Below are 19,941 nucleotides of genomic sequence, written 5' to 3'. Positions count from 1 at the left end.
ACTTCTCCACTCTTTCCTAGCCTCTTGTTCTTTCTAAATATCATATACCCTTCAATATTCATATCCCAATCTAGGTTATCCTACAGCCACATCTTAGTAATGGCTTCTGTATTGTACTTACTTTCCTCAACTTGTGCTCTTGTTCATCTATTTTGTTTCAAACGTTGCCTGTATTCAAAGTCAGTGTCTTTAGTACTGTTGTTTTATTATTTTTGTACCGCTCGTCTTATCTGCTAGTTTACTCTTGTATTGGCATTTTCTGTTCCTTCCTGTCCTTGTCGGTTTATCGTTTCCCACATTATTTCCTTCCTTTGTTGGCTTTACTCCACTCATTGATGAAATCACAACTTCCCAATGTGGGTCCTTCCCTCCAGTATTTATTTAAAACACACTCTACTTTCCTAGTTATGTGATTCGCAAGCAAACTAACACAGTATGGTTTAGGTATCAACCATCCCAATGGTACAGATCCCTAGTGTTAATGCCACAGTCCCATGAACCACAGCCCATTTTTTCCATGTCAACCTTTCAGCCTTGCATTCATTACTGTAATGTTGTTTACCCGAATACCAATTTGCATTTGGCTCAGGTAATAATCCAGAGATTATCACCTTTGATTTCTGCCTCTTCATTTGGTACCTAGCTCCTCATCCTGGCTATGCAGAAGCTCTTTCTTAGTTCTGCTAATGTTATTGGTGCCTACATGGGCCACAACAACTTGATCCTCCTTACCACCTCCCTTTACCTGCTCCAGACTGCAACATCTTCTCCAGCTCAGAGCAGATAACCTGAAACCTGGCACTGAGCAGGCAACACAGCTGTCTTAACTCTCATTCTTCACTGTATAGTGCAGTGACAATCCCCCTAACTGTGTTGTTCCCAACTCCTGCTACATTCCTCTTGACTCCCCTAATTTAAATGGCTTTGTGTTCAATGGTACTATGGTCAGTTAGCTCATTTATCCCACTGCCCCATTCTCATCCAAAGAAGCTGAAAGAATCTCCGACTTGTTGGACAGTTGTAGAGGCTGACACATCTGCCCTTTTGGTCTCCTTAACTGTCTCACATTCCGTCACATGCCTTTGTCCCTGAATACTGACTACATTAGAGCTCCCTATGATAAATGGTGTGACTGACTCTTGGTATAATGAATCAGGTTACTTTCTCCTCCCAGATATATCGTGCTATCTAGTACATGTCGTCTGCAGTAAGACATTTTACTGCATATCAAATTGCCCTTTAAAAGGTGTCAACTAATTTATCCTGTGACCGTGCTATGCTTTTATCATGCCATGCGTTAAATGCAAGAAATAATATGATAAGTTGACCTTCAACTTTAGCATGTGGCTAGTGCAGTATACTGCAAAGTCAGAAGAGTACCATACATAGTTTCACCATGCTCAAAATACATCCTGCGTAGATACATGTATCTGCTTCGGGGCCATAGTATTATTGGTGCTCGGTTGTTTCCATTGCTTCCCTTCGCCTGAATAAATAAATTAATAAAGTGAACACTTAACTATGTGATTGTGGTTTGTTCCTATTGGTTATGCACAGTTTGCCAATTGGCATTGGGAGCAAGATTGAAACCTTTCTTAATTTTAAGCAGATGTTTGATTCAGGAACAGATCTGTTGACTATTTTGCCAGTGATATACCAATTTTAGTGAGACTTGAACTCTTAAGGAATATAACTTGCTTTAAAGAAGTGGCACAAAAGGAGGCTACTTGTAAACGGGAGCTCTACAGTGTGGAAACAGGCCCACCAAGTCCACACCGACCCTCTGAAGAGTAACCCACCCAGACCCATTCTCTTACCATATATTTACCTTGACCAGTGCACCTAATCTATCCATCCCTGAACACTATGGACAATTTAGCACAGCCAATTCACTTAACCTACAGATTTTTGGATTGTGGGAGGAAACTCATGACGATATGGGGAGGATGTGCAAACTCAATACAGACAGTCACCTAAGGCTGGAATTGAACCCAGGTCCCTGGAGCTGTGAGGCAGTAGTACCAACCACTGAGCTGCCATGCCACTCTTATTGCAGTGAAGAAATGTGGGTAGCAGTGCTGCTTTGATATAAACGAGTTGCATCCTGTCACAGCAAGTATACCAAAGAGCACAATGTTATCTAGTGTGAATGGCTTATGCCCACAGTGTTGATTCTCCTGTTCCTTGGATGTTGCCTGACCTGCTGCACTTTTTCAGCACCACACTCTCGACTGTTATCTTGTACCTCCAATAAACGCAAAAGTAGAAGCCTATACTGACTACAAACAGCATCAGGAGCAAAATGTTCTCTGTTCTGCACACATTTTGTGAATCCTTCAATTTGTCACAAGCTTAAATTAGAAGTCATAGCTAACTGAATGCTGTTTATATCCTTAAAAGTGACTATTGTCCTTTGTCCACCTATTTCAGAAGCCTTATGCATATTTCCTAAGAGTGGAAGCAATTCAGATATTGGTTTCTAGGCTGAAGTCCTTTTCATGGATATGGCAGCCATAAGTGCAGAGGATATTCAAGTTTATCTTCGAGCTGTCCATCCAATGTTTCTTCATCTTTAGATAGTTTAGATTTACGATAGATTAATTACAGTGTGGAAACAGGCCCTTCGGCCCAACAAGTCCACACCAACCCACCGAAGCTCAGCCCACCCAGACCCATTCTCCTACCCCCCTTCACCTAACATTATGGGCAATTTAGCTTGGCCAGTTCACCTAACCTGCACATTTTTGGATTGTGGGAGGAAACCGGAGCACCCAGAGGAAACCCACGCAGACACGGGGAGAATGTGCAAACTCCACACAGTCAGTCACCTGAGGCGGGAATTGAACCCTGGTCTCTGGCGCTGTGAGGCAGCACTGGTGCCTCGTGGACATTACATAATGATTGTGGACAAAAATTACTTAATAAAAACTTGTATTTTCATAAAGGCCAAGGGATTGAACTGATACTGACATGGATACATGTGCAAAACTTTCATTTCAAATCCAAAAATCTGCAGGTTAAGTGAATTGGCTGTGCTAAATTGTCCATAGTGTTCAGGGATGTATAGATTAGGTGCACTGGTCAAGGTAAATATATGGTAAGAGAATGGGTCTGGGTGGGTTACTCTTCAGAGGGTCGGTGTGGACTTGGTGGGCCTGTTTCCACACTGTAGGGCTCCCGTTTACAAATAGCCTCCTTTTGTGCCACTTCTTTAAAGCAAGTTATATTCCTTAAGAGTTGAAGTTTTCTGTATAATTATGAATAATTTCAGTATCTCTACAAAATAAAGAGTGTACTTTTATTGGAGGAGTACATCAAAATTCATTAGATTTATCTTTGGTATGGAAGTATTGCCAAAGTGGTAGGATTGAGTAGGATGGGTTATTACTGTTTGAAATTAGAGGTAAACTGTAGAGGTAAATATATTTAGCTCTGAGAGAGTTTGAAAGAGCAGGTACTGTGTTTCCTCACTAGATAGTTTCTATCCCCTTGGTTAGACTATCTATCATAAGAAGTCAGCCGACCCGTGCTGTACATCTCTGTGACTCTGGAACTCTATTTACGACAGATGTGGGGGTGCCAGTATTGGACTGGGGTGGATAAAGTCAGAAGTCATATGACACCAGATTATAGTCCAAAACATTTATTTGAAATCACAAGTTTTTGGAATGCTGCTCCTGCATCAGGAAGTGGTGGAGATCAGTGCAATTACCACATTTAAAAGGCATCTAGATGGGTATTTGAATGGGAAGGGTTTAGAGAGATATGAGCCAACTGCTGGCAAATGGGACTAGGTCAGATTGGAATGGTTGGTCGGCACGGATGAGTGGGACGAAAGGGTCTGTTTCTGTGCTGTATGATTCTATCTCTAAGTAACATGACATCAGGTTATAGTCCAACAGGTTTATTTGAAATCACAAGCTTTCGGGGCACTGCACCTTGATCGGGTGAACAATTTAGAAACCAATAATGGATGCCCAACAAAATGATAGATAGGGAAAAAAGATTATGAGTCCACCTAGAAAAAAATGAAAGGTGAACTGTATTTTAGATATTTTAGATATATGAATAGAAAAAGACTAATAAGGACAGTTGTGGGTCCATGACAGCTGAGAGAGGAGAACTTTTAATGGCGAATAGGATAATACAGAGAAGCTAAATTGCTTTCTTCACAGAGAAAGATACTGAACATCTTTTCAAAATGCTACAGCCTGAAGAGATTTGTGAAAATGACGTACTGACAACTGGTAATATTAATCGTACTTTCCAAACCTATGACCTGTATCACCTAGAACGATAATGCAACAGGTGCATGTGAGCATCACCAGTTCCTCTCCAAGCAACATGTCATCCTGACATGGAAGTATATCCGTCGCTAATGCTGGGTCAAGGGAACCCCAGTTCAACAACAGTGTAGATCTCCCTGCAGCAATTCAAGAAGGTAACTCACCACCACCAAGAGATGGATGATAAATACTGGCCTTGTCAGTGGTATGCACATCTGATGGTCAGTTTTTGTTGTAAAAATAAAATTATAGTACTCAAAAAATTAACTGGATTGAAGATTCCTAAATTCCCTAAACCAAATGAGCTACATCCTGATTGTTGAAGAACACAGCTATAAGGAAATTGGACGTATTGTTGATCAACTTTCAAAATTCTATAGATCTGGAAAAGTTCTTGCAGACTGGAGATTGTAGTAAATGTACCCCATTACTTAAGAGAAAAAGAGAGAAAATGGAGATCTAAGAGACCTGTTTGTTTGAGACCAGTAATGAGGAAAATGTTAGAATCTGTCCTGAAGGATGTGATATCGAGGCATATAGAAAATAATGGTATGATTGGGCAGAGTCAATATGGATTTGAGAAAAGGATATCACATTTGAAAAACCTGTTAGACTTTTTTTTAAGAATATTGTTGCATAAATAAGGGAGAACCAATAGTTGTAATTGAATTTTCAGATGGCTTTTGATAAGATTGCACAAAGGAGATTAATAAATAAGATTAGAGGACATGGTATTGGGGGCCATGTACTGGCATTGCTTGAGAATTCATTAACATTTAGAAAACAGTGACTAGGAATAACCAGGTCATTTGCAGGATATCAGTAGGCTACCAAAAGATGATTGCTGAGACCTCAGATGTTCAGAATCTATGTAAATTATTTGGACATGGAGACCACATGTAATATTTTCAAATTTTCTAATGACACAAAGATAAGTAGGAATGTAAGATATGAAGAAGATGCAAGGTGGCTTTGATGAAACGTTGAAAGCTGTGAATGGACAAGAACATGGCAAATGGAATATTATGTGAATAAGGACCAGATATCCCAACCCAATCTAGTCCTACCTGCCAGCACCCAGCCCATATCCCTCTAAATCCTTCCTATTCATATACCCATCCAAATGCCTTTTAAATGTTGCAATTGTACTAGCCTCCACCACTTCCTCTGGCAGCTCATTCCATATACTATGACTCTTAAGTGTGAAATTTTTCACTTTGGAAAATGCAGAAAGACAGAATATTTCTTAAATAGTGAGAGGATAAATGTCCAAAAGATTTGTGTATCCTTATTTATGAGTCACTAAAAGGGCAGCATGCAGTTGCAGTAAGCATTTAGGAAGGCAGATGGTATGCTGACCTATATCACAAGAAGACTCGTGTACAGAGATACAGATACCTTGCTACAATTGCATATAGCCTTAGTGAGACTGCATTTGGAGTATTGTGCAGTGTTTTGGTATTCTTACCTCAGGAAGGATATACTTGACTTTGATGGAATGCAATGGGCCTTCACCACATTAATCCCTGAGATGGCAGGATTATCTATTAAGGAAGGATTCAGAAAATTGGGCCTGTATCCTCTAATTTTGAAGAGTGAGAAGTTACACCATTTAAACATACAAAATCTTTCTAGTGAACCACAGGAATGATGTGCGTAGAATGTTCACAACAGCTAGACAGCCCAAAACCAGAAGACATAATCTCATAAGAAGGCATAGTCCATTTAAGACTAAAATAACGGGATTTTCCTTCAGTGAGATAATGTTGAATTTAAGTTCAAATACTGTGCATGATCAAGATGAAAATCGATAGATTTCTGGATAATAATGATATTAAGGGATATGAGGGTAGTACTTGAAAGCGGTATTCAGGTAATTGATCTGTCATGATATAAGTATATGGCAGAGCAAGCTTAATGAACAGAATGGCCTACTCTCCCGATATTCCTGTTGCCACTTTGATGTGGTGAAGAGGCTCTACCAATCTCTTATATAATGTTCTCAGGAGCACCTTGATCCTGGAATGGCGACCATTTCAGCAAGGTCAGTCAAGGAGGGGAATTTCCAAGCACAATACATGACCTGGAAAATCTTCATACAGCCATCTCAGTTTCTCTTGGGTGGGATTAGTCAGATAAAATCAGCTATACTCAGCTCCTGTGCTGTGGGTAATTGTCACCAATATTAGTTTAAAGAAAGCAATGCTAAAATGTGATTAGATTAGATTCCCTAGAGTATGGAAACAGGCCCTTTGGCCCAACAACTCCACTCCAACCCTCCGAAGTGTAACCCACCCAGACCCATTCCCCTACCCTAGCACTATCGGCAATTTAGCATCTTTGGATTGTGTGAGGAAACCAGAGCACCTGAAGGAAACCCACACAGATACGGGGAGAATGTGCAAACTCCACACAGACAGTCGCCCGAGGCTGGGATCGAACCCGGGTCCCTGGTGCTGTGAGGCAGCAGTGCTAACCACTGAGCCACTATGCCACCATTTAGGACAAAATTGAGCCATCTTCATTGTCTGGCAAACAACTCAAGGTTGCAAGTTAAGAAAGCAGCAATTCAACTGCCCCAGACTGTCAGCTTATGCCTAGCTCCAGAGGACACATGGTAGGAAGAGAAAGCCCAAGAAACCCAGGAGTATGTTGAAGCTATGAGGGCCACCAAGATCATTCACAAGATAGTCTTTCTCTTGTTAAAAATGACAATGTCATGCTGGAAAAACACAGCAGGCCAGGCAGCATCCGAGGAGCAGGAGGATCGACGTTTCAGATTCCTGAAGAAGGGCTTATGCCCGAAACGTTGATTCTTCTGCTCCTCGGATGCTGCCTGGCCTGCTGTGTTTTTCCAGCACGACATTTTTCAACTCTGGTACTCCAGCATCTGCAGTCCTCACTTTCTCCTTAAAAATGACAATGTCAGTGTATAAGTTTAAAAAAATTCTGCAATTCTTCAATCATTAATCCATAATAGTAGTTGATACTCTCCAGGATATACCCTGGTTCCCTTTGTGGAATCAATGGATGAACCACATTAAAGGGAGACCTGGAGCAATCAATTAAATTAATGAAAAGCAACAAATCCTGTGGCCGCAATCATATTCAAGCTGAGGTTTTACACTCACAGCAGGAGAAAGTGAGGACGGCAGATGCTGAGGATCAGAGTCGAAAGTGTGTTCTTGGAAAAGCACAGCAGGTCAGGCAGCATACAAGGAGCAGAAGAATCGATGTTTCCGGCAGAAGCCCTTCATCAGGAATGGGGCTTGTGGGAGGAGTGTGGGTTTTGGGGGGGAAGTTAGCTGAGAAAGTGATAGATAGATGAAGGTGAGGGAGAAAGCGATAGGTCGGTGGGAGATGGAGCAGATAGCTGGGAAAGGTGATGGACGGGTCAGGAGGGCAGCAGGGACTGAGATAATGTCAGGGGAGAGGAAATGAGAAAACTGTTGAAATCCTCATTATCCTGGTGGGTGGAGAGTCACAAGACGGAATATGAAGTGTTCTTCTTCCAGGTGTCGGGAGGTAATGGTTTGACGGTGGATGCAGCCCAGGACCTGCATGTTCTTGACGGAGTGGGAGGGGGAGTTGACGTGTTCAGCCATGGGGATGTTCTCTGAAAGAATCTGCAAGTAGGCATCCTGTCTCCCCGATGTAGAGGAGACCAAATCGGGTGCAACGGATACAGTAGATGACATTGGTCGAGGTATAGGTAAATTTCTGTCAGATGTGGAAGGATCCTTTGGGGCCTTGGACAGAGGTGAGGGAGTGGTGTGGGCGCAGGTTTTATACTTCCTGCTGTGGCAGGAAAAGGTGCTAGAATTATGGCATGGACCTGATGAGGGAGTCACGGAGGGAATGGTCTCTCTGGAACACTGATAAGGAAGGGGAGGGAAATATATCTATGGTGGTGGGGTCCATTTGGAGGTGATGGAAGTGGCAGAGGATGATGCAATGTATGTGGAGGTTGGTGGGGTGGAAGGTGAGGACCATGGGGGGGTTCTGTCCTTGTTGCCTTGCAAGGGGTCGGGTTCAAGGGCGGTGGTGCGAGAAGTGGAGGAGAAGCGCTGGAGGGCATCATCAACCACTTGGTAAGGGAAATTGCGATCTTGGAAGGAAGCGGCCATTTGGAATTTTCTAAGGTGGAATTGGTCATCCTGGGAACAGATGCAGCGGAGGCGGAGGAATTGGGAATAAGGGATGGCGTTTTTACAGGAGGTGTGGCAGGAAGAGGTGTAGACTGGGTAGCTGTGGGAGTCGGTGGGCTTGTACTAGTTGTTCTTGGTTAGTCAATCACCGGAGACAGAGATGGAGAGGTCCAGGAAGGAGAGGGAGGGTCTGAGATGGTCCAGGTGAATTTGAGGTCAGGGTGGAAGGTGTTGGTAAAGTTAATGAACTGTTCAACATCCTTGTGGGAGCACGAAGCAGTGCCAATACAGTCATTGATATAATGGCGGAACATGATATAATGGTGGTGCCGGTGTAACTGCTGAAGATGAACCGTTCCACATACCCGACAAAGAGGCAGGCATAGCTGGGTCCCATGCGGGTGCCCATGGCTACCATTTTAGTTTGGAGGAACTTGGATGATTGGAAGGAGAAGTTGAGGGTGAGGACCGGTTCAGCCAGGCAGATGAGGGTGTTGGTGGAAGGGTACTGGTTTGGATGGTGTGAGAAGAAGAAACGGAGGGCTAGGAGGCCTTTGTCTTTGCGGATCCATCTGTACAGTGACTGGATATCCATGGTGAAGATGAGGCCTTGGGAGCTGGGGAAACAGAAATTTTGAAGGAGCTGAAGAGCGTGGGTGGTGTCCTGAACTTAGGTGGGGAGTTCCTGGACTAAGGGGGACAGGACGGTGTCAAGGTAGGCAGAGATGAGTTCAGTGGGACAGGTGCAGGCTGAGACAATGGGTCGACTGAGGAAGTCAGGTTTGTGAATCGTTGATAGGAGGTGGAATCAGGTGTTGCGGGGTTCACTGACAATGATGTTGGAGGCTGTAGATGGGAGATCCCCAGGGGAGATGAAGTTGTAGATGATCTGAGAGATGGTGATTTGGTGATGAGAGGTGAGGTCATGGTCGAGGGAGCAGTAGGAGGAGGTGTCTGTGAATTGGCGCCAGGCTTCAGCAGGGTAGAGGTCGGTGCGCCAAGCAGTTACCGCCTTCCCCCCCAATTGCCTGAGGGTTTAATTTAAGGTTGGGGTTGGAGCGGAAGGAGTGGAGAGCTGCGCATTGTGAGTGGATGAGGTGTGTGGACAGGTTGAGGCAGTCGATGTCAAGGCGGCAGTTTGAAATGAAAAGGTCAAAGGAGGGTAACAGGCTAACATGGGGTGTCCAGCTGGATGGGGTGTGTTGGATGCGAGAGAAAGAGTCTGTGGTGGGTGGGTTGGAGTCTTAGTTGAAAATCTGAGCCCGGAGGCGGAGGCAGCGGAAGAAATATTCAAGGTCGCAATGTATGCTGAACTCATTAATCTGGGAGCGTAGTGGGATGAGGGTGAGGCCTTTGTTGAGGACTAAACATTCATCCTCAGTGAGGGGAAGGTCTGGGAAATGGTAAACACACATCAGATCTACAAACAAGGACGTAAGGTAGGGCTGGAGCTAGGTGTGGGGGCTGAGACAGTCACTTGAGTGGGCATGATGGTACAAATGCACCTCTCAACTTTGGATAAAAAATTCCCATCTCCTTTCTCCCACCATCCTCATCTCTGACTTCAGGAATGTGACAGCTCTACCCAGAGGCAAGAAGAGCAGATAAACAATGCAGTGAAAAATATCAACAGCCTTACCGTCAAATAATGCTGGTATTCTTCTTAAAGCCAGTTCTGCGCACACTCAGACAGAAACTCTTGCAAATTCAATTTTGATGACCAAACACTGACCAGATGCCAAAAAATGTTTTTTTAGCCAGGTCCTTTTTCAATGCTGAAGTGACTAACATTTTGGGGATGCTCTAAATCATTGCTTGAATTGTGGCAGCATTGGCCTTAATGACTGGGAAACCTGTTTCTAACTATTCAAAAATGGTGGCAACTTGTCTGTCAACCTGCATCTAAAATGTCTTAATGGTGATACAGAACAGTAGCAGAAAAGAAAGCAAATCATACACCCTGGATTCCACTGGTGCATACTGCTGTAAGAGCCAAAGATCTTTTCATTGAGAATCAGCATAATCACTCACATAAAAACCTTTGGCAGAAACTCAGATCCATGTGTAGACATCATTCTCAAGTCAAGCTAAAACTAACAACAGACCTTGAATTTATAGCATCAAGATGAATTTTGTTGATTGCTTTGGTTTTAACCTGTTAAGCATATAAGAACGGGGCCATCAGCAACTGTAAAGAGATAATACTAGGGCCCATTGACCAAATCATAATAAGTTTGGGGAAATGCTAGTTTATAATTATAAACTATTGTACTAATACTCCATAATTAATTGTCCCCCTGCTGAGAGATATATATGTGTAACTATTTTGTTATTTAGAGATCAAATGCATTTCTTCACTCTGGCTGATCCTGAGAAACCGGCTTTCTCTTATGTAAACAGTTTGCAATTTGAAAGAGGTATAATGAATGGTGTGAAAATACTTCCATTGTGATACACATTTTACATGTCACAATTTTATTAACATTTCTTACAATCACAATGTTAAACAGCATGATAACAAGCATCTGTTAGATATAAAATTTAATCATCTTCAGACTGTCAAATTTAATAACTTTTTGAAGGTTTAAAGCAATATTTCTATGTATGAGATGATCAAGCCTATGAATTCTGCTTCATCTTATTGTTGACAGCAATGAAGAGACAAAATACATATTCTGCATCTTCTCCAATTTTGTCAAATTAAATGTCTCAGCTGCATTTGAGAAGCTATTCAAAAGGACACACTTCACTAGTTAGACTGTGGAATGTTAGGAAGATCTTGGGAACTTGACAAAATAGAGAGCTTGTAGAATTCCTGTAGTATTTAGGAATCCCTAGTATGTAAGCAGTACAAAAGGGACCCTAGAGCATTCGAGTAATGAGCACTATGTAATGGGAGTAGCATAACAGAGAAAGAATAATTGATAAGTGTTGCAGTATGTGTTAAATTGAAAAGAAATGTATACATTTTGCAAGCCATTTAAATATATTATCCTTGGATATTTTGGTATATTCATGGCAGTGCTTCACAAACGTTTTTCCCATTGTGACAGTTTCAAGCTGGAATATTGTTGGGATCACTCAACAGTGTTGCAGAACCAACCATTACCAGGTAGTATTTGGAATACAGTGCTGCCACTAATTTATCTTTCTATCCTTGGTCTTGGGTCATGTTTGGTTAACAATGGTAGACAATAAAGTATTCAGAGGTCCTAACGAGAAAAGGCATTTCTCTTTACACCAAGATTTAGGTTATTTCCTGATATCAATAGGTACAGGCTATATTGACCAGTTAGACATAATTACTGAGATTTCTCAGAAACCAGTCTTGACAGATTTTATTCCATTGGATCATCAAACTGGACCTCTGTTTTTCCCACCTAAGACTGTATGACATCATCACATTGAATAATACTTATTGCAGTTTCAATACTAACCCTTTAAGAACCCCTAATGTAACTGCTACTTCATTTAAGTGGGATCTGAATGCTTCCACCTGGTCCAAGTTTACGTAGTCTCAGAATAAAAGGGAATCATTGCACTTTTGTATGTAACAGTATTGTCTAATGTACAAATGTCATTGTTGATGTCTCTATATTTTTATATGTGAAACTGGGATTTGAGGTTTGTCCTCATGTCCCTGTAAACTGTTTGAATGGTATAGTAGTAATTGAGGGGCCCAGACCAATATTTTGGGGACACAGGTTCAATCATACAAAATTATTTAGTAACTCTGAAATTTAAAATAATTAGTTCCATTAATTTGTTGTTGTAAAAACCTGTCTGGTTCTCTGAGACCTTTAATGGAAAAAATCTGCCACCCTTTATTACTGTACCCTAGAGGTAACTCCTGACTCACAACACTATGGTTGACTCTTAAATATCATCTGAATTGCTATAAAGTGTATAAGGATTGAAGCCAAACAGGAAACTATCATCAAAATCAGAACTCCCTTCCTAACAAGACAGTGGGTACACCATGGACTGCATCAATTCAAAAAAGCAGCTCACCACTGACTTCTCAAGAGTAATTAGGGTGGGTAAATTTTTGGAGGTGATTATAAAAGATAGGATTTATGGACATTTAGAGAGGCAAAACTTGATTAGCAATAGTCAGCATGGTTTTATGCGAGGCAAATCATGTTTCACGAACTTGATTGAATTTTTTTGAGGAAGATACCAAAAATGTTGGTGGTGGCAGGGCAGCAGACATTGTTTATTTGGATTTTAGTAAAGCCTTTGACAAGGTTCCGCATGGTACAGTAATTAGTAAAGTTAGGTCACATGGATTCAGGATGTGCTTACCAACTGGATACATAATTGGCTTACGGCAGGAGACAGAGAGTAATGGTGGAAGGTTGTTTTTTTTGGACTGGAGGCCTGTGACCAGCGGTGTACCACAGGGATCGGTTCTGGGTCCTCTTTTGTTTGTCATTTATGTAAATAATTTGGATGAGAATATAGAAGACACAATTAGTAAGTTTGTAGCTGACACCAAAATTGGTGGCATAATAGACTGTGAAGGTTTTCTAAGATTACAAAAGGATCTTGATCAAATGGGTCAATGCGCTGTAACTTGGCAAATGGAGTTCAATCTGGATAAATGCGAGGTATTGCATTTTTGTACAACAAACAAGGGTAGGGCTAATACAATTAATAATAAGGTCTTGGGTAGTGTTGAAGAATAGAGGGACTTAGGGGTGCGGGTACATAATTCTGTAAAGTTTGTGTCACATATAGACAGAGTGATTGCATTTGACACACTTTCCTGCATACTTAGTCCTTTGAATATAGGAGTTGGGACATTATATTGAGGTTTTACAGGACATTGGTGAGGCCTCTTCTGGAATACTGTGTCCCATTATAAGAAGGATATTATGAAGCTGGAGAAGATTCAGAAGATGTTTGCCAGGTATGGAAGGTTGCTGCTGGATATGGAAGGTTTGAGTTATAAAGAAAGGTTGGATAGGCTGGGATTTTTTTCCACTGGAGCATAGGAGGTTGAGAGGTGACTTAATAGAAGTTTATAAAATAATAAGATAAAATTGGTGATAGTTATCTTTACCTGAAGATGGGGCATTTCAAGACTAGGGGGCACATTTTTCTGGTAAGAGAAGAGAGATTTTAAAAAAGACCTAAGAGGCAATTTTTTACACAGAGGGTAGTTCACATGCAGTGAACTTCCTTAGGAAGTGGTGGATACAGGTACAATTACAATGTTTAAAAGACATTTGAATGGATATATGAATAGGAAAGGTTTGAAAGGATATGAGGCAGGTGTGACAAATTTAGCTTGGGATTATGTTTGGCATGGACTGGTTGGATCAAAGGTCTGTTTCCATTCTGTATGAATCTATGACTCGATGGCTAACAAATGTGATGCCCACAGCCCATAAACGGCAAATTTAAAACAGCCAGCAGGAAAATAGAACAATGAATAGGTGTAAGAGCAAGAATGACACTTGATGGAAAAGCATACACGTAAGATTGCTGTTTCTATTTTGATACCAGTATCACCAACAAGCTTTCAGATAGGTCCACAATTTAATGGTTTATGTACAGAATTTAACAAACGGTTTTATCACATGTAAAACAATAATCCTCCTTTTCCCACAGAAGCATCCTTTTGAAAACTACTATTCAACCTGTCCTGTTCCTTTACAAAGATAATCAGTGTTGTGTGTTATTATTATACATATTCATTGTAGTTAATTACAGCTATTTCATGTATTCAGTATGAAATTTATTTTTCCTTAGGAATGTCTAATTAGCACCCAGGTGAGCTGACTTTAAATTTAGCATTGATTAGGAAGAGCAAATAAAGCAACACCTTTCATTACAAAGGCTGATGAATATCCTGCAATCCAGGTAGTCTAATGATTTCGAGAGAAAACCTCTTCATAAAGATATCTTAACCATTTCTTTGAAAATACCTACATTATTCATTTTAATGCAAGTTAGCAATAGTTTTTTTATGTGCAATATATAGTAAATAGATAAAGTACCTCTGATCATTTTGTAATAATGACAGGAAGCATAACATTTATAAAATTTGATACTGTGGTCTCTGCCACCTGTTGTTACACTTTTTTTCTCATGCATTTACAGGCAACGGATGCAAAAATCAACTATGTATAATCTCTGTGTGGAAATGCAACGACTGTCCCAGGAGTTTCAGTGGCTTCATATTTCTCAGGATGAGTTCCTTTGCATGAAAGTGTTGCTACTCTTTAGCATTAGTAAGTATGTACTTAAAGCAAACTGCGGAAAAGACAGCTGAATGTGATATCTGCAATTGTAGGTAATATTTTCTTACTGTGCGATATGGATTTATCTTCACAAGTTATTTTTTTAATTCAACTTTCATGGATACCAAATTGAACAAGTGCTGCAGCAAGATCCCAGTTGGTATCACTGAACCAGCAAACTTCCAGACTTTTGTAAACGTCGTTCAGGCAGTCTAACTTTCCTTTTCAGAGAGTATCACAAAAGGAAAGCTAGAAAACCATGCTTTATTTTGGGTAAGCATCAGGACAAGAGTGAGATGTACTTAGAATAAAAATATTTTTGAATGACTAAAATAAGATTGTGAAAACTTTGGATGGAAAGTGCCTGGCCCCTCCCCCATCAATGACCTTGGCAAATTGATCAAAGGCTATATAAATTCTAAGGCCTGCGGAAGCCAAACAACATGAGGCCAGAATATCCAGACTTTAACCTGTTTCTAATCCTTGTAGCACTCTCCCAAGAGAGTAATAGTAATACACAATATACCATAATTATCTGTGAATACTCCATAGTCAATGCCAATTGTTTTTTAAATTTAGAAGGAACAATTGATTTTTAATTAGTAAACCTCCTTTGACGTTACTCATAGCATATGTAGTTGTTAACAAAGGGAGCATTTTGTCTTATTTTGGTTTTCTCAGAGTATGGGTGCTTCAACCAATATTCATTGCTGGTCCCTAATTGCCCTTCAGAAAGGCTTTAGGAAGTCAGGAGATAAGTCACTCACAATAGAGTACATCGTGCTTGGTCAGCTCTTCTAATCACAACATTTCAATTACTTGTATATTTAATGTTACTATCCCCCAGAATATTGACTGACATTCAACTATTGATGTCAAAGAGATGTGGTCATTTTCCCCACTGCGGCCTGGAGAATTCCCGTTTCATATTAACATAGAGTGTGAGAGGTTTCATCACTCTGCCAGTATTTGATGGGGCTGCTCCTAATTTCTAGCTGCAGTCCAGTCCCACACGTTAGCGAACTAGTACGGAAGGAAATTGGCATAACAGAGGATCTCTTCATCAGACTATCCTTGGTTTTGGCTGAGATGGCGCTTTTAACAGCTCCAGATAACGGACAGTTGAGGGAATCATTTGGTCCAACAGTCGTTTTATCCTAGGGATCCTGAAGAGTGAGCAGGAATTGCCTGCTACTTTGTTTGAGGCCGAGGCCTTCCTCAAGGCACTGGAACATATCAGCATACTTCAAAATGTCACCCTAAAATTTGACCTTTTAAGTTTTCTTTATATCTGGGGAAGGGTTGTTTATCATAGTTCATCGATGTGTGCCTCTTCAAGAATGGAGCAGTTGTTATTCATCTGACTTGTCACCCATGCTTCCGCCCTTGCCCCTTCCCATCACTCATGACAGCATGATGGGGTCCCACTTATCACCTTCATTCCAACAGCCTCCACATTCAAAGGATCACACCCCCATTGCAGACAAATTCAGCAGAACACCACCATCAAACACATCTTTCCTTCCTATCGCTGTCTGCATTTCGCATGGACCACTGCCTCCAGAGCACCCGAGTCCATTCCTTGACCCATTAACACCACCACCCCTTACCACGGTACCTTCCCATGTAATGCAGAAGTAACAACACTTGCCCCTTCATCACTTCCCTATGCACCATCCAACGGTCTAAACAGTCTTTCTAGGTAAAGCAGCATTTCACCTGTACTTTCTCCCATCTGCGAAATTGAGGACTGCAATTTAGAGTCGAATGTGTGGTGCTGGAACAGCACAGCAGGTCAGGCAGCATCCGAAGAGCAGGAGAATTGGCGTTTCGGGCAAAAGCCCTTCCTGCTCCTCGGATGCTGCCTGACCTGTTGTGCTTTTCCAGCACCACCACCTCCAATCTGGCCTGTTGCATCACTGAAGAAACCAAATGCAGATTGGGTAACCGCTTTGCAGAACACCTCCGGTCCATGCACAAGCAATTTCTGTCACCATATCCTCTCTCCTCTCGCCCCACTTCAGTGGGACTTGCCTGTTTTTTCCTATTTGGCAGTTAGACAGACCATTGTTCTGCCCTTCTCACATTCCGATCACTTAATCTGCACTATCAGCAACTTCTTTACCCCAGCACTTAACACCCCCTGCCCCCGCCCAGATTATTGCATGAATGCTGTCTCCTCTACACTTAACGTCAGCTCTGATAAAGAGTCATAGAGATGTACAGCTCGGAAACGGACCCTTTGGTCCAACTTATCCATGCCGACCAGATATCCCAACCTAATCTAGTGCCATTTGCCAGCACTTGGCCCACATCCTTCTAAGCCCTTCCTATTCTTTACCCATCCAGATGCCTTTTAAATGTTGCATTGTACTAGCCTCCACCACTTCTTCTGGCGGCTTTTTCCATGCACGCACCACCCTTTGTGTGAAAACGTTGCCCCTTAGGTTTCTTATAAATTTTTCCCCTCTTGCCCTAAACCTATGCCCTCTAGTTCTGGACTCCTCCACCCCAGGGAACAGACTTTATCTGTTTACCCTATCCATGCCATTCATGATTTTATCAACCTTTATAAGGTCACCCTTCAGCTCTGATGCTCCAAGGAAAACAGCCCCAGCTTATTCAGCCTCTCCCTCTCGCTCAAATCTCCAACCATGGCAACATCCTTGTAAATCTTTTCTGAACCATTTCAAGTTTCACAACATCCTTCTGATAGGAAGGAGACCAGAATTGCATGCAACATTCCAAAAGTGACCTAACCAATGTCCTGTACAGCTGCAACATGACCTCCCAACTCCTATACTCAATACTCTGAACAATAAGGGAACGCATACCAAACGCCTTTTTCACTATACTATCGATCTGCGACTCTCTAGCAGCTACGAACCTGCACTCCAAGGTCTCTTTGTTCAGCAATGCTCCCAAGGACCTTACCATTGAGTGTATAGGTCCTGCTCTGATTTTCTTTCCCAAAATGCAGTACCTTGAATTTACCTAAATTAAACTCCGTCTACCACTCCTCAGCCCATTGGCCCATCCAATTAAGATTCCTTTGTAATCTGAGGTAACCTCCTTCGCTGCCCACTACACCTCCACTATTAGGTGTCATCTCCAAGTTAACTAACAATGCCTCTTATGCTCACATCCAAATAAGTTAAATGATGAAAAGTAGTGGACCAACACAGATCCTAGTGGATCCTTGTGGCTCTCAACTGGTCACACGTTTCCAATCTGAAAAGCCACCCTCCACCAACACCCTCTGTCTTCTACCTTTGAGCCAGTTTGGTATCCAGTTGGCTATATTTCCTTGTATTCCATGAAATCTAACCTTGCTAACTGGTCTTCCATGGGGAACCTTGTCAGACGCCTTACTGATGTCCATATAGATCTTGTCCACCATTCTGCCCTCATCAATCCTTTTTGTTTCTTCTTCAAAAAGCTCAATCACATTAGTGAGACATGATTTCCCACACACAAAGCCATGTTGACTATCTTTAATAAGTCCTTGCCTTTCCAAATCCATGTTAATCCTGTACCTTGGGATTCCCCCAACAACTTGCCCACCACTGACGTCAAGCTCACTGGTCCATAGTTCCCTGGCTTGTCCTTACCACGTTCCTTAAAATCGTGGTGCCACGTTAGTCAACCTTCAGTCTTCCGGCACCTCACCTATCACTATCAATAATATCTTAGCAAGGGGCCCAGCAGTCACTTCCCTAGCTTCCTGCAGAGTTCTAGGATACACCTGATCAGGTCCTGGGGATTTATCCACTTTTATGCGTTTCAAGACACCCAGCACTTCCTCCTGTGTAAAATGGACAACTTTCAAGATGTCACCATCTATTTCCTTACATTCTATACCTTCCATATCCTTTTCCACAAGTGATTATTTCCAAGAACCTACTGCCACTACAAGCTATTCTCTGGAGATCCAAATAAAAGGTGTGGAACAAACTCTCTAATGTTTATGCCAACTAGTAATAATCCACAATATTCTTTTTGTAAATTCTGTTTTCAATTGGTTTTGTTGACTATCTCTAATCAGTCCTTGTCTTTCCAAATACATGTACATGCTGTCCCTCAGGATTCCTTTCAACAACTTGCCTACCACCAAGGTCAGGGTCACTGGTCTATAGCCAACATCTAGTCTTCCAGCACCTCACCTGCGAGTATCGATGATACAAATATCACTGTAAGGGACCCACTAATCACTTTTCTAGCTTCCCACAGAGTTCTAGAGTACACCTGATCAGGTCCCAGGGATTTATCCACTTTAATGCGTTTCAAGACATCCAGCACCACCTCCTCTAATATGCTTATTTTTCAAGATGTTGCTATCTATTTCTCTACATTCTACATCTTCCATATCCTTCTGCACAGTAAACACTGATGCAAAATATTTGGGTGGAAGCTGAGAGCTAGAACAAACAACGTTGTTATCTCTGATTTGTTACCCGTGGCATGTGATAGTGAGGCAAGGAATAGGGAGATATATCAGATGAACACGTGGCTGCAAGGATGGTGCAGAAGGGAGGGTTTCAAGTACTTGGATAATTGGGGCTCATTCTGGGGAAAGTGGGACCTGTACAAACAGGATGGTCTTCACTTAAACCAGAGGGGTACTAATATCCTGGGTGGGAAAATGTGCTGGTGCTATTTGGGTGGGTTTAAACTAGCTCAGCAGGAGGATGGGAAGCTGAGGTTTAGTTGCAGTGCACAGGAAGATGAGAGTGGGGAGGACAGGAACAGGATTTCAGGGTCACAGGAATGTGCTGGCAGACAGCAAACTGGTTTGAAGTGTGTCTACTGCAACACCAGAAGTATCCAAAATAAGGGAGGTTAACTTGCAGCATGGATAGGTACCTAGGACGTCGATGTTGTGATCATTTCAGAGACATGGATAGAGCAGGGTGAGGAATGGATGTTGCAGGTTCCAGGGTTTAGATCTTTCATTAAGAACAGGCAAGGTGGTAAAAGAGGGGGAGGTGTGGCCTTGTTAGTCAAGGATAGTATAAAGGGGGGGGGTGAGAGAATTTTTGACGAAGACTCGTCTACTGAGGTAGTGTGGGCTGAGGTTAGAAACAGAAGAGGAGAGGTCACACTGCTTGGAGTTTTTTACAGGCCTCCGCAGAGTTCCAGGGAGGTGGAAGAGAGGATTGGCAAAATTATTCTGGGTAGGTTGAAAGGAGCCGGGTGGTCATTATGGGAGACTTTAACTTCCCCAACATTGACTGGAAATGAGATAACTCTAGTACGTCG

General features: G+C 42.0%; 1 protein-coding gene across 1 annotated transcript in view; it reads left to right on the top strand.

Annotated features, from left to right (window-relative positions):
- The window catches only part of ar (androgen receptor), a 237,269-nt gene that overhangs the window by 196,634 nt on the left and 20,694 nt on the right, over positions 1 to 19,941 (top strand). Inside the window, exon 6 of the mRNA XM_043705049.2 lies at positions 14,543 to 14,673. Within this exon, the coding sequence (XP_043560984.1) occupies positions 14,543 to 14,673 (131 nt within the window). The remainder of the gene's footprint in view (positions 1 to 14,542; positions 14,674 to 19,941) is intronic.

This window comes from Chiloscyllium plagiosum, unplaced genomic scaffold, assembly GCF_037043375.1.
Source record: "Chiloscyllium plagiosum isolate Xiang-an unplaced genomic scaffold, Cpla_swu_hap1 HiC_scaffold_11, whole genome shotgun sequence".
NCBI classification, from domain to species: domain Eukaryota; kingdom Metazoa; phylum Chordata; class Chondrichthyes; order Orectolobiformes; family Hemiscylliidae; genus Chiloscyllium; species Chiloscyllium plagiosum.
This window is presented reverse-complemented; position numbering and strand designations above follow the sequence as displayed.